At 33.4% G+C, this 16525-nt stretch overlaps 1 protein-coding gene across 1 annotated transcript in view; it reads left to right on the plus strand.

Annotated features, from left to right (window-relative positions):
• Nucleotides 1–12961, plus strand: part of LOC110455949 (transcription factor LBX1-like) — a 37628-nt gene extending 24667 nt beyond the window's left edge. The window contains exon 2 of the mRNA XM_021506419.1: nucleotides 8764–12961. Coding sequence (XP_021362094.1) covers nucleotides 8764–9230 — 467 coding nt within the window. The 3' untranslated portion in view covers nucleotides 9231–12961. The remainder of the gene's footprint in view (nucleotides 1–8763) is intronic.
• The last annotated feature ends 3564 nt before the right edge of the window (nucleotides 12962–16525 follow it).

The following is a 16525-nucleotide window of genomic DNA, read 5'->3' on the forward strand; positions in this document are numbered from 1 at the left end:
AAATGTTCAAATATCATGACATTTTAAGTGAAATGTTTAGTGAAAATTTCACTGACAAAATGTATTCTCTCCGGACGTGTTAGAGCTACCATCACACTAATTAGTCGAATTAATAACTTGATGCTAGCACTTATCCATTTAAACGGCTCGTCACCTGTTGCCCCCGAACATGCGTACAGGGAGTTAAGTAGCCAAGTTCACAAACTGACCTTCGAACACATCCAATCTTTCATGTAGCAATGACATGCGGAATTCCTCTTGATTAACCGATCTGTCCACTTAGTATTCAAAAAATGAAGAATCATCAAGGAGATGTCGAGCTGACAGAGTAGTGATGGATTTATGTTGCTAAGATCGACAATAAACAAGATATCGATATTAATACAGACCGTTGACTGGTATACGGTAAATTTATGATAGCCAATACACAAATACCATATACGGATTTAATTGACATATAATGTGTGGTCGGCGTAGGCCTGCTTAATGGTGGGGAGGGGGACAGGAGAGGGATACAGTTGGATTATAAATACACTGCCTACCAGTCCCAGCTTTTTTTATAGAGAATTTTCCAGCTGCATTCTTCTACTAACTAATCTCCCTCTGAATCAGACATCCTAGTGATAAACATTCAAAATTTTCATTTTTTCCTTTACATACTCAAGATTCTAGAGACGGGGCCAGTCTAGGGTTACACTTCTGAATGTTAGAGAGGAAAGAAAGGAGAAAAGGAATAAGGGAAATATAATTGGAAGGTATAACATCGAGATTGAATATAGATCGATGAAAGCGACAGTGAAAATGTACAGTATTGGATTGATTGAAAAGTAAAAAAAAAAATCGTTTGAAGTTTGGATATTTTTGATATCGAAAGCATTTCACATCACTTCTGCAGTGATCTATTTATTGCCTATTAATTAGAGGTAGTCTATATATCGCCAAAATATTAAAGACATGAATATTTCATTCTCCAATCAACCAAAAAAATGCGCATGTGTCTAGTATCGAAGTCAACTCGGACCACATCTCGTGTGGTCAGAAGCTGTGGTTTTGCGGAAAACGCTGAGGTCGCGGGTTAATTGTTGGCATGTGGTCACGTGTGTGTATGACGGAGAGAAAGCATTAGGGATATTGTCAAATTATAATGATTTCTACTAGAAGCGATAGTCTGAAACATCTCATTAGAGTTTGAACTCCAGATCTTCATCACAAATGTCGAATCGTTTCTAAATGAATATAAATCGCTAGAAAACATGAAGGCAATCTTTTTTTTCTAGGGGTTCCCTATTTATTCCCCCTAAAAAACAATTGTTTTGATATCCATGGCAGTCTTTGTGATGTTCAGTATAACAAATATTGCGCTAACCTTTCCGAAGTCAACTCGAATTCAAAATACAATTGTCTCGAGAGTAAGCGTCTTTATAAAGTCTCTGATATTCTAAACGTATTTTATACAGACATTTTATCTTAAACCTGTCACATTTTAACAAAGAAAAAAGATTTGTTGATTTTATATTTTCTAACATATACTATCACTGATATTATTTTAATAGTCATCCTGTAAAATTCAATGAATTCCCAATTCAAAAGTAAACGATGATTCCTTCCTAACACAACACGCTGGATTTTCAATTAAAAGGAGAAACTATGTGAAGAATTCCCCATTTAAATATATACAATGTATTTCGAAATATTTCAAAACAAAATCACGAATTAAGATTTATTTCAGAAGGACAAGAAAGCGTTCTTCCATCTCTTTAGTCTATCCGTGTGCACACTTGACCTATACGGTCTGTGTATGACCGAACACATTAACCTCTACGCCCCACATGGCGGTCATCATTAGGTAGATGAAGATGTATCACTATCGTTGCTGTGGTCGTCAGCTAAGGTGCAAACTCATTGACGACATTTAGTGTCCATCATTATACCTATCAGTCAGGGAAATCGTCCAGGAGACGTTATACCAAGCTCGTCCCAAACCAGTGACTGATGGCATTACTCACCCACATAGGTGTAGGTACATACTAGTTTGGCAGGTATCGACTGGCATGGTGCACAGACACATTACCAGGTGACATGTAAATCAGACGATTAATGTCGGGCCGTCAGTACTGATTTAGCTGATCTGCTTGATTATAAGCCTGGGTTTTTTTTGGCATCACAGCGATATAGGTACTGTAGTATATAGCGTTTGTTTGTAAGTATTGGCTTATTATATAAAAACTCATTACCTTGATGACTTCTGTCAAAATGAGTATATTTGTTAAATCTAGTCAAATATAAGAACTAATTATTCATTTTTGTTATATAATATATTTAATCAAAAGTGGCCATTTTGAATCCTGGAATAGTTAAGAAGATATTAGGGTTCAGTTTGTTTGCGTCAATGGCGTGGAATCACTTGATGATTGGTCCCGAACTCCCGATCTAAACACTTGCTAGAGCGGAAAGCATGAACTCATAACACATCTTGTTCTGAAAGTACATTTATACATGTAACACTTGTTACTACGAAGTTAGATATGTAAACACTAGGTAATGTGCTGTCACAGTGGTGAAACATATACAGTTTGTTACTGACTCGGCTAGAATTTGAAAATCACTTTGCAGCAGCCCGATCAATAGAGCACCGGACTAGTTATCATTAGTCCCGGGTTCGACTCCGCTAACAAACCTTCCTCGGATACAGTCATAGGTAATTACATGAGCTCGCTTGATAAATTTCAGCCATGTAGGTAAGGCATGTTCCTGTTAGGTAGGCATGATCTCACCTGATTGATACGGAACACGTAGCTAATACATATACTGACTAGGTAAGCATGGAATGATTGGTGATGTACAAACAGGTCACCAGAGGGATCTATACTGATTAGGGAGAGTTGACACAGTTGATAGATAGGTGTATCACTGATCGGTAGATCTCTCATTAATCTAATGATTAGTACATGGCAGGCTGTCAAATACCTGTAACTGAAATATCTATGATTCTCCTACTGAGACTGACGATAAAGACAAACGGCAGCTACAGACTGAGACGCAGAAATAAAAACGTAGAGACAGACAAAGATAGAGAGACAGCTAGAGACACAAGGAAGAGATACTAACTGATTAAGATAGACAGACAGATATATAGTGAGATACAGAAGAAGGTAAAGAGAGAGATAGACATGGAGATAGACAGAGATAGAGAGATAGATAGAGACAAAAGGACGAGATACCCACTGATAAAGATAGAGACAGACAGAGATATAGTGAGAAACAGAAGGCGGTAAAGAGAGAGATAGACATAGACTTGCAGAGAATGAGAGACAGTTAGAGACACAATGAAGAGATACCCACTACTTAAGATAGAGAGACAGACAGGAATATAGTGGGAGACAGAAGGGGGTATTTAAAGGGAAAGAGAGACAGAGACATGCAGAGAATGAGAGACAGACAGGGAGAGGTACAGGTAAAACCTTTCAGACAAACAAACAGAGACTGAGAATCACAGATAGAATCAACAAAGAGCAAAATGCATTGTGAGAGAAAGACGGAGTGACACACGGGGAGAGGGAGAAGCAGGCAGAGATATACAGAATGACCGGGGCAAACAGACACAGATAGCTTGCATATAACTATATTCATAAAATCATTTAAAATTCCATTTAAGTTCAAAAAACTTAACAACGAAACATTTTTGTTTACTAAATATGAAATATAATCTTAAATATTATTTTCATCTTTGAAACTTAAAGTAGTCTGACAGAAAAAGTATCTGCATGTTCCCCAACCATACCAGTTCTTTGTCGACTTTCTTGTAGCCCATTGCGTTGGCTTGTGACAATGGCATTTGTTTCATGTACATCTGCAATAATAATACAGCACAGTCTCAACAGCGAATGGAAAGCAAATCCGATCATAGTGACGATGCAAAAAATGTTTGAATAAGGGTGTACGTTTTAAATATGACAATATTCGATGTTAGCTGCATAAATTTATTTTGTGTCAAATTTATAAAAAGATATTGAAATCTGAAAAGAAATCGGCATATTGGATTATTACTTTAAGTGAAATATACTCCTGGCAGTGTTAATGTGAATGAGGTTCGGTTACCTTTTTAATTTGACCTTCTAAGACTTATATAACATTTAGGATCGCGATGAATGTCATGTAACAATGTTAGGAGTTAGCTCTGGCAATAAAAATGTTAGAGGAGGTTGAAATAAATCTGTTTTAGGTTAAATTAATTTTAATGGTATGCAATATCTCGTTCCCTGATAGGTGTGGCGTTTTACAAGATATGAATAGTTAAGTTGAGAGTCTTAATGCATAAATAAATTGTCACATTTCGAAAGGTAGATCTCGTTAACGTGACTGAGGACAAACAACAAACTAGAATTGTATTCCTAAACTCTAGATCAGTTTCACATATACCTGACCATACCTGTCAGTTAGGCCTCCCATTTATCATAAAGGTCAAAGGGTCAACTAATAAATAGACGGGTTCATCAACTGTTATAAACACCTGTGTCTTTTTACCTGGAGTTCAGCTGTTAAGGACACGATGCTTCAAAACATCTAATTGAGACTAGAAAAATATGGACATCATTTTGTTAAAATAAGGACAGGATGTTTCCAAAATATGATATGCTGTTTCCAAATAAAAATGGACCTTCCAAATTAAAGCATGTTATTTCGAAACTAAGGACATGAAGTCGCAAAAACAAAACAACACACTATCCTGTCATTCCTCAGATATATATTGTTTTAATTTATTGTTTTATAAAGTACCGACTCAACTAAAAACATGATGATTCCAAATGCAAAATAGGAAAAGGGAAAATTAGAAAACCGTAGTTCTTATTCTGCATCGAACGCAAATATATAGTTACTATTTACCAAATTTGTATAACTGTTTTGTAAACGTTTGAGAAGACAAACTACAAGGGAAAATGATAAAACATTACAATACTTTCTCACATTTGCTTTCTTACAATCTTACCGCTCCTTAAAAAAATACACGTTTTTCAAAGCAGAGAAATTGACAGATCGCACAAATATTTTCTCAGTTATATTAAAATTATTGTGTATTGGATGCATAACGTATTGTGTAGGAAAAACTAATTAGGTTATCAATGATATAGCTGCATATTTTCTCGTTATTATTAAAACTGCTATTTATTACCAACATTGCATACTTTCAGTAGGATGATTTAAAATGCTTTGTTTTGGTCTCATACACTAAATCGGCGTATGGATATCACTAACATTGTAAAGGTTAAGGACAAAATAATCAACATTGATGTTGTTTAATTAAAGCGTGAAAGTCAAAAATGTGTTTCGATGTTTGACAGAGAGCAAACCTTGTTGGCATTTATCAATGGATATGGTTTCAGAAAGTGAAAAAAAAACCACCAAGTACAATGTGTAATCTAGTTGATGCACAAAACCAACGGATACCTTGCTGTTAGTCGAAGCCGTTCGGAAACTGCGGTTGGGAAAATGCTTCGTAGAGATGTTTTAATGCTAATGCATCGTACGTGGTTGACGAGATATAAACCACCTTTAATGACAGCTACGGGAGCATAATTTAATCGTACTGCCTTGAACTCACTACATGTCCAGCCCTCGCCATTTTGTTTCTGTTAGCTCATGAGAAGCGGGCACAGATGACAAGTTCATAACGCGTTTGTCATGTCTCTATCCACACAGTAATATATTTTCTTATTTCCACGTTGTAGTTGTTAAACTAAATAAAAAGGATTTATGTTAAATAGTATTCATTAATTTTTCCTAAATCTACCTTCTGTCAGCATACACAAAGACACACTTTGCATTTTCTGTACATTAATTCTCAAAATTGATTTAAACCAGAAAAGTACATGTTGTGAGTTAACTGCTCAAGTTGACGAACACGACCTTAGAATATTTTAAGGAAATGTTCGCACATAACTCTTTTTCTTCATAAAAACGTCAGATGAAGGAAAATGAAACAAACAAATGACAGAATTAACATCCAACATATTTATCATGGGGATGGTTAGATTTTACCATCATATTTAACCCTAGGTAAGGTCACCTAAAGCCTCCCTACTTTTTCTATAGTCAAAGATGCCGTTTACACATGAAACACACTTAAACGTTGATTTACACGTGTGTATTCAAAACTCCACACATTTTTTTAAAAGTTATTGTTTAATTAAATAATATTTCCTAGGATCTGTGAACTAAGGAGTTATTTATATCCGTATTCTTTGTTATTTGAACGTGACGCGAGTATTTTAATAAAACCAACAATATCATTGTATTTCTTTATCATATTTCTATTTATTCATACAAACATACATGTACATATAAATATCGATTTGGGTAGTTGATTTATCATCGTTCATTGGGGAAAAGGATTAACTGATCAAATTAGTTGTACTGCTTATGTGTTTAACTTTGTTAGCTAATTATCAGATCAAGCAATGCACATTTTATATGAATATGACGAAAGAGAATATGTTGCAATGAGAGTCTGTAAGTCAGAAGTGTGAAACATATGGTTTACTGTATACGGCTACACGTCTTCCCTAGCCTGCTGGTAAAGATACACTAGGGGCCGGTAAACCCTGACAGACCAGCGACAACAAACGCGGACCTCACACAAACACAGGACCTCTTCACCTCCTATTACAGTTAAAGACATTAAACATTGAAAACAATGTTCCCTCATACCTCTCTTGTGTTAGCAACGGTAGCCATAAAGCACTCTGCACTACGGATCACATTCCCTGATTGCCGATATTCAATAAATCGTATTTTATGTGCATATTAAACCATCTCGGGCGCTTGATTTATTCGAAGAACAAATGGGTTGTTGAAATGACTATCAGCCCTTTGTACTCTTTCATTTACGAATTCAAATATCTAATTTTCTTTGGCAGCTTGACTGGTACCTGTCGTCAGGACCGTAACAAGCTAATTTTGATAATATTAAAACACTAAAAAATCCCCGAAGATGCCGCCAATTGGGACATTGCAATGTTAAACCACAAATTTGAAGCAACAGTAATTCGCTATTAACCGTTTTCAATACAAATGATATGTTTCTATAATTGGGTTGGTCGCTATGGACGGTAACTAATGCGCCAAAAACATGTATACGTCTTCAGTGTTTCGCTGTAAGCCAGCCTTACCACTGTCAGTGTAAATATATCGTTTTTGCTTGAAAACACGAGCACAAGACGACATCTATGGGGTATTTAATACCTCTTGCTAAACTAAACCCAATATACATATCGTCCATTGTCTACATTAGTCTTTCTAACGTAATCCTATAGCGCCAGTCAGCTTTTGTAGACACATCGATGTTATTTGAGCCAACACACAATCATTCTCTTTGCCATGGTAACTGACAGAAATGATCTTATATTACTCTGATGCAATTAGACTTTTACCATTTTGGAAAGAAACGACAGAACAGAAAACAAACAAATAGAGGTTGAGCTTTGTTATAAAGTGAAAATATCAAAACAAGGAAATTACGGTTATTTCAAAACAGAAAATAGAATTAAAAGCATACAAATTTGTTATAAAATATAACAGTATACTGAGTTAGGGACATGCATTACCTTTCTTAAGACGTATGTTACAATGCTCCAACATTGACCTCATTTAAAAAAGAGCTCCAAACTAAAAAAAAATGAAATCTGGAAAACTTTCGTGATTGTTTTATTTGGATAGCTAATTAGTGACGAACGTGTTATATATGCATGACTTCCTGTCTTAATATAACTTATGAGTTTCTGAATGTTACAAAGTATAGATACAGAGAGAACTCTAGCCCATGTCATAAGTATAATGTGTGAGGTATCACACATGTTAAATTTTAAAAACTTAAAATGGAATTTATTTCCATAAATGTCTTAGAATCATGACCTGTTTTTCACTTGCGGTTTCTCCTTTATTGCAGTAAATGATTAATTTTGGATTTTTAGTTTTCTTTTAATTTTATATTTCATATAAACTGTCTTCAAAAATATCATTAAGTTATCAATTTGATGGAAATGTTCATATGGTAAGCCAGCGATTATACCTAATTAATTTATTAATTACTTTAATTTTTATTTTTTTAATTGCTTCAATTACTTTTGTGCTTAAAATATGGTTCAGAGAATACTATTGGTAATTACATGTTATCAAACAAAGAAACCATCTCTCCAAAGACAATAGTTCAATATTAGGATGACTGAGTTTGGGACCCGATAACATAGTATTGTATGTCAATATGTGTTTAGAGTACTAGGATTCACGTGTACTTTTATCGACAGATGAAGCAGGAATGTATGGATCAATATATCTCATTGTATGTTTTTATTTTCATAAAACATTAACTATCAAACGGTGCAGGCAACAGAAATCTACGTTTACGCTTGATATATCGTACATTAATATTCATCATCTAATTAAAATTACATTCATATATGTCATTTTTATGTTTAAATTGCTGATGCGACAATCGTACGGTTGACAATCAGGATGATATTTCTTGTTTTTTAAGTCGAACCATTAAAGTGCTCTCGTCTGCAGTAGTATTGTTTTAAGTTAGGAATATTTATGTGTTATTTCATGATTAATGATGATTTTTGGAATTCATTGGTGTCATTCTATTCAGTCATTTATTTGAAATTAATTGATGCTATTAAGATGATACATGACATTGCTACACGCAAATATGCATGCAATATTATTTACCAATTATGTGTAACACATTTATTTGATTTGCAATTTCAGATGCTAAACGACGAGAGCAAGCTGCACTGTTCGGGAAACACCAGCCTCCAAAGAAAAGAAGGAAATCCAGAACGGCGTTTACAAACCAACAGATATATGAACTCGAAAAGCGATTTTTATACCAGAAGTATTTAACACCAGCCGATAGAGACGAAATCGCTCAGACGCTTGGTTTGACAAATGCTCAAGTTATAACATGGTTCCAGAACAGGCGTGCAAAACTTAAACGTGATCTCGAAGAGCTTAAGAATGACGTCGTCCATGCAAAGCTTGACACAGATGACGAAGAAATGGATAATTCACGGCGAGAAAGTGACATGGACAGTGAATCAGAACCTTCTCCCGCCAAATTATCAAAGAGTTGTATAGACAGTGATCAGGACAATTCCGAGAAGGAAAACACGTGTTTATCGGACAGGGAGAATAACAATAATTCAGATGCAGAACCGGACGAACTGACGTCATAGCTAGGATGAAAAGATGTGTTTAATGTGATAATGTTCGTCCCTTATTTAGTCCGAGTCGCTTACATGTTTGATATGTTATCAATATGTTGGACGTGCAAGATATCAAGACAACCTATATCATGTCTCTGTAAGAGATAACACGAAGGGTAAACCCGCCTTTATAGTTCAGAATGTGACGTAGACAAATGCGTCATATGTCTTAACGGCGTCTTATGCTTTGCAATTTTGCATATACATTTAACACCTTCATCGTTGCTAGTTGATAGTAGACGTCGGTCTCATTGAGCCCGCTTGGAGGATATCTAAGCATTTCTGTGACCTTGATTTATTGGGTGTTATTGACTATTATTGCATAATCGTGCTACTACTATTTATGAAACAGTACAGCTTGTATGTTCAAAGAAGATATGTAGCCTAAAGTGTACATGATCGTTAGTCCCTCGTTTAATACACGTTATAGCTTTCCTTGAGAACAGAAGTTATGTGTTCAGATTCATCACATTGAACCAAACTAATAATATGCTGTCATTTATTAATACTAGGTTCGGACGTATATATTAAATTAAAGCTTCTTAACGAAACAAGCACCAAAGTAAAATGTCTAAATTGACGATATTTATTATAAATATGTCTAACTTGGAAATGTATATCATTTCTGGCGTGTTTCTACTCTCTCATTTTCTATAATAATTATCTGCTTTGGAATATGCAATTATTATGTCTGTCTTTGCTGAATCTAAAACGACGTTCAATTAACAACTATATATGTAATCCATACATTATATTTAGTGACAAAAATGGTTTTGAGTTTTCTGTTTGAAAAACATATTGGTTTTATATATAGTTCATCTCATACGAAACTGAATCAGTAAAGTTGAGGAAGAATGAATATGGATAGGTGAATGCATTTAAATATTATCTATTGTATATCTGTCACGAGGTAAAGGCAAGGTAGGGTTGAAGTCTTAACAGAAAAGATAAGCGGAATCAGTGAGAAATCCCAATATTTCAAAATCGAAATTTTATTAATTTTAAAAAGCATTTATTCATATCATGAAAATATGCTAATTGCTTGCATGATTTGTATTAGCATAATCCCATACGGTTTACTTAGATTTTGTTTGCACAGTTGTCTGACATACTATACACCCACTACCGAATAATTTGAAAATAAATCCAATCAGTATAATTTTCAGTCAAAATTCATAAACAAACAGTATCATATTATGCCAGATATTTTCTATTATTTTCTGTATGGCTTGTTTCTAAAAGAGAAAGGAACTGCAAACAATAATACATTTCGCAAAAAAATACATATTATATTAACAGTCATATATTTATATCATTACAAATCAGAACGTTCAACCGAAACACTTGCTATATTCCCGACGGTCTCGCAAAGTTTGAAACTCCCAGGTCAAACTGTATATCATTTTATTGATATGATATATTTACTTTGTCAAAATCTGATTCAAACGAGAATGGTTTGCAAAATGGCGTCTGGTTATTCAATCTAAAAAAAATAGGTTAACAATATAAATTGAACCATTTAAGATTTAAAAATATTTTGTACAATTGTATGTTTAAAATAAGCGTCTATGTCAAATATCAATCATTTATTCATAGACATCTGTTCTACCTCAGTGCTTTGTAGATGATAACAGTAGTGTAATAATATTAGTAACGATAAGTAAGCATTCTTTGAGTACTATATTTTCGTAAACAATATTCGTATATATACAGTTCTTTCAAAAAAAAAAGATCCACAACTTAATTGTCAATTATACAGATAAATGTATAAAATGTTGCTTGAACGAACTGAAATATTTTGAAAACATACCAGTTTTATGTTCTGCTTTTATTAAACCTTGGGCCATTGGCATTCTCTTTCAGCACAGTTAAATATATAAAAGTACCATAATAATTTTATCTGAAGCTGATTTTGTGGTCAAAGTTCATTCACAAGAAGGGTAAAATAACACCTACGTCTATAAGAACTATTGTTACTCAATAAGGTTGCACATTGATTAACCAAGAGTGCAGAATATAAACACATTGCACTTTCGATACAGTGCTTTGAATTCATTTCAGTTATCCAAGTGTAAGGCCGACACCAGTGTTAATTTGTCTTTCTACAATTTTACCTCAGACAACACCGTTTATAATTCTTTTATTCTTCATGGACATATTATTTTATTGGACATTTTGTTTTACTTACACCGACATACTGTTCCCCTTTCTCTTTAGCTTTTGTAGATTGTTATATATGTACAGGCCATATATTTGAGTTTGAATTAAGAAATGGCAATATATACCTCTGCAATATATACCGTTGTCGCTTACTGACTGTCGAATGTGAATTCCATGACGTTGTTAAAACTATGAAACATAAATTGATTTGTATAACAATATGATTATAAAGTTCCATTTTCATTGCAAAATATACCCATACCCACACTCAATTAGATGTGAATGAGTTTTAAAAGTTGAAATACAATAGTTGGAAACATGATCATGAAAGTAACATCCATTTTCATCAGAAGTACACTCAATGCATTACTTCAAAATAAAATAAATCAAATTATATTTTAACTATTTTCACCTACATAACATAACGGTTTTAATTATGTAGGCTAGTTTCTTTAATAAAAAAACCGTTTCAAACAGAAATACGAAACTAATTGATGTAGCCTTGAAAACTATTTGGAGCCAGCATAACTGAAATAAACATGTCATTGCCACCATTTCCCACAGGAACAGAATGTCGTTAAAATGTAGTTAAACAATTATTTACAAGCCTTCAAAATACACACCGGCTACATAATTAAATAAAGCTTCGACAAACGATAATCATGCTTATTTAACAACGGTACGAGATAAAGAAAAGACCGTAAAAAGTCTGTCCTATTTCATCCTCATCCGATTTTCATCGTAAAGTCATCCATCATCATCGTTTTCGTCTGTATTCTCTTTATCTCATCTACTGCCCTCTAATCCTTAAAGTCATTCATATCGTCGTTGTCAGCAATTGTCACCCATATGTCCATCATCTACGTTTACTGTACCATGCGTCGCATGTAAGGTTTAATATAACATCTGGTTATGGTTGTTGACAGAATTGTTAGCTTAACACGAACCATGATGGAAGATGAATAATCAGGTCATTAGATATTTAAAAAAAAGTGTATGCTTGATTAAAGGAACGTTACAAAAGATAAAATAAAAGGATTCATGGTTAATACTCAAACAAGCCTGGTTTCAGTAACCTCTACCTTCCTTAAGTACTGCCCATAGGGGGAAGTTGAAGTCCAGCAAAATTCTTTGTAGAAATGTTCCAAAAAACTTAAGTGTATACGCACAGGAAAATATTTAATAAGTAAGATTATTTTAACAAACAGGTTTTTTCATGAAAATTATGTAACAATAATTCAATACTAAAAATGGGGGATGGGAAATGGTTTTCTGACAAAAAAGGCTTATAGAAATAATATTAAAAAATACACAGTTTGATTTCAAACAAATGGGTCTTGGCCAATATGTTATACAATATCACATTGACTGATGTAGAAAATATGTATATGTTTAAATAGGTATTTATAACATTATCCTGTCTGGTTAAACTCAACAGTCGTTATACAACCATATCCAGATGTTATTATCTGTATATTATGAAATTTGAAATTGTAAATTCACCATTAAAATATGTTATTTACAAATGTAAATTAAATGATTTTATCTGTATGACTGTTTCTTGTTGTTTCTATCTTTCTCCACGGGTCTATCATATAGAACAAGATAAGTTTAATTGAAAAGAAATTTTGATAAAAAAAAATGGTCGATGCAGACTGCAGATGGTTCCAAATACATCTGATAATGGCGAACAGATGTAGCCAAACTATGAGATAAAGACGCCGGGATGAAGAATAGTTAAACCTACAAGTCAATATTACACAAGATTTTAAAATGTTATCTAAAAAAAAAGTACAATGTACGTCTATTGCAAATGTCAATTCTGAAGGAATCAGAAAAAATATCGACACCGTTTGTCAAGTATGTGGATACCAACCGCAACATATTATTGAAATATACATTTGTCCTCGACTAATTCAGATGAACATTGTACATCTAGTTTTACTCACATTGATGTTAAGCTGTCAAATTAACGTCGATATTATAATTATTGTATATATTTATAGAAACTTCATCGCATAAGAAAACCTACTCACTTTTTATGTTAGGATATTTATCTGTTCGAACTAAAATGAGTTTTTGCCTTCTCAAGGTTCATTTATTGCAAATCAGCATCCATTAAAAGAGTAGACTAAATTTTTAAGTGTTTAGTACAATCCATCATTATCAGGGGGGAAAATGTCCATTCTGAATAGTTTTCCTCACATTCAAATGAAAACCCGGGATCCATGGTATACATGTGTAGATGTAATACAAACCCAACAGTATCAATATTAACTGCTGCAACGCTGAACAAACAACAAAAACACCAACAGCAACAACAGCAGCAAAGACAATAACTAAAACAACAACAATGACAACAACAATAGCATCAAAACAAATAGAGAACGAAGGTGTAACACCAGATAGTGTTTGTTGTCTAAGCGAAGACAACTTGTATACGAGTGTATTGCATTGATTGTTGCTTGGGCGTACAGTGACGGTTTTATTGCTACAAGTAAAATGGATAGGGAGTGGTTGGAAAAACTACCTCCAATACTTCAATGATGCCATAACGTTTGTCATACATTAGAAACAAGAATAGGTAACTATGAGAGAAAGGAAGCATGGCGGCCGACAACTGACACCGGAGTGTAACAATAGGGACAACGCATGTGTCTGACGCCTTTCGGAATGTTTTCCGTTCAATACAGTTAGATTTAACATTCATCGTAAATGGATTCAGTGGTTGTAATCATGTTAAACTTTAAACCTACCGTTACCTTAATGGCTCGACATTTGTATTGATGTTCAACATGTAAATAGTGAAATCGTAACTTGTCTGGACAAGGTGTGAGTAAAACACGTCGAATTTAAGTCGTCGTACGTCAGCACTTTTATAACCGAGTTATCTCATACAATTGTTGGTGTGTAGAGATCTTATGTTTATGATATAGTAAGCGAGTTGAGCAGATACATGATAAATACAACTCTCTTTATCATATATGTATTTGTTATATATAATAAATTGTATTATGTATAATTACTGAAATATTCTCAATGGTTGAATTATGAAGTATGAAAACAAATAAGTAACATCATTGATAAAAAAAATTATATATATTTCCGATATTGCAAAAATGTGAAATTCAAAGTATACAGAGTTAACACATTCAGAGTTGTGACGCAATATTACACATAACTGTAGTTACGAATAGTGCTGAAGATGACACTATATATAGTCGAATCATGTCACAGCGGTAACACACAGGAACAAAGGCAGTACGGAAAGGAAGTTACAGGGATGGAAGATACGTCAACACTATCGGGAAGTCAACATGGATTCCAAAAATAACAGAGGAGAAAGCAGGAATCTCAAAAGCTTTTCCTAAAATGAATATGGTCAATGCCTTGATTTACTGTAAAATCTTCCCATGTGGAAATCTTGGCGGTGGTGAAAAGCTGCTTTGATAAATACTTCATCATGCGTCAATATGTGTTGGACGGTACATATTTTCGCTCCGATCAATTCGAAGCAAAACCAGTAAAAAAAATCACATTTAGCTTTATCCTTTCACATCCTGTAAATCATATAGATCACGAAAGGTAGAAAACTCTGGTCGAATATTTTATTGTTCTTGGACGCATTAATGAAATTCTGAGACTCAGATTAACGTAATTTATCACTCTCAAGGGAATGACGTACACGACGTTTGGACATAGTTAACATATATTTTAAATCAACACATATGACAATTAAGTTAATTTGATGATTTAAGAATTGAAAGACAAAAAGGAAATAAAACATTTAACCTCGCTTATCCGAGAAACTAGCTTTCTAGGAACAAACTGAATTTTAGATGTCATTTCCTGTCTCGTTAATTAATAAAGGTTTCATTAATCCGTCTCCATTGCAAATTCTTTCGAAAATACAACGTGTTGTTAAATATAGATGAAATACACAGCAGCTTTTAGGTACCGCTTCATCGAATACTTTTCTGTTTAAAGTCAAATATCCTGGACTAATTTTTTAAAGAATCTTCGTCATATTTATTTTTCAACAAAAATCAGGAATATGTGTAAGAAATCGATTCAATTCATTGAAGAAGTTACAATGGATAAAAGATATATGAACTTTTTTTTTTTTTTTTTTTAAATAAATGTTTTTTTGTTTCTGCCTGTTTCGTTTTTCCATACAAAAATAACACCTTATAGAGATATTCTGAATGTGATAGTGGTAAATTATTAATTAACAATATGATGCAGATAACTTACACACCTGTATAAATCAGAAGTAAGCAAAGCATATGACGTTTACATTACTTTGTTTATAATACTTAAAAGTCAAATTAAAAATAATATATACGCCAAATGTCTATGTTATCTGAGAATAATCGTTGAATCCCGGAACATTTCCTACTTGTTATTTACTTAAGTAACTATGAATATCTCATCGATTTCACATTGACTTTCATGAGTCATTAATACATTCAATTAAGTCATTATGTAAACATTTCCATGTTAGTGTATCCTGCTTAAAAATAAACCTATATATTCCGATCGAAAAAATAAAAATGCTTTTTCCATTTTGCGAAGGTTTCATTTATAAAGTTGTCTGTGTCTCAACAAGTTTTGATATCAGCTGTATTACAACTATCATGCACTTTGAGTGTCTTGTGAATTTGGTTTTAATCTAAATTTCATTACACAATAGTATGGCACATATATCTCAGGTGTTTCTGGTCTTATATGTGTCGTGTGATGTCACATGTATGCTAATAATTTCATAATTTACCTATGTGCTGTAACCAGGTGACTTTTATGACGAATTCTCTATTGTGATGTTATACAAAAACGATAAACTAGCTTCACGATGCCGAAAACTGTGATGGACTCTACTGATAACGAAGTCATTTTGAATATTAAATAACCTTTAAGAATAATAAAATGTCTGTCAGTCTTACATCATTTCTGTTGTGCAATTTATTGTAGATTCATGGCCATATCGTTAGTATAATTTCTGTTTAAATTGGAGCTTTCTCATATTATCATAATGCCTATTGTCACTCTAATGGGGATTACGTTTCATTAAAGTACTTTCATTTGAATGGAATGTTGTGGATTTA

Source organism: Mizuhopecten yessoensis, unplaced genomic scaffold (assembly GCF_002113885.1).
Source record: "Mizuhopecten yessoensis strain PY_sf001 unplaced genomic scaffold, ASM211388v2 scaffold8437, whole genome shotgun sequence".
Classification (NCBI taxonomy): Eukaryota; Metazoa; Mollusca; class Bivalvia; order Pectinida; family Pectinidae; genus Mizuhopecten; species Mizuhopecten yessoensis.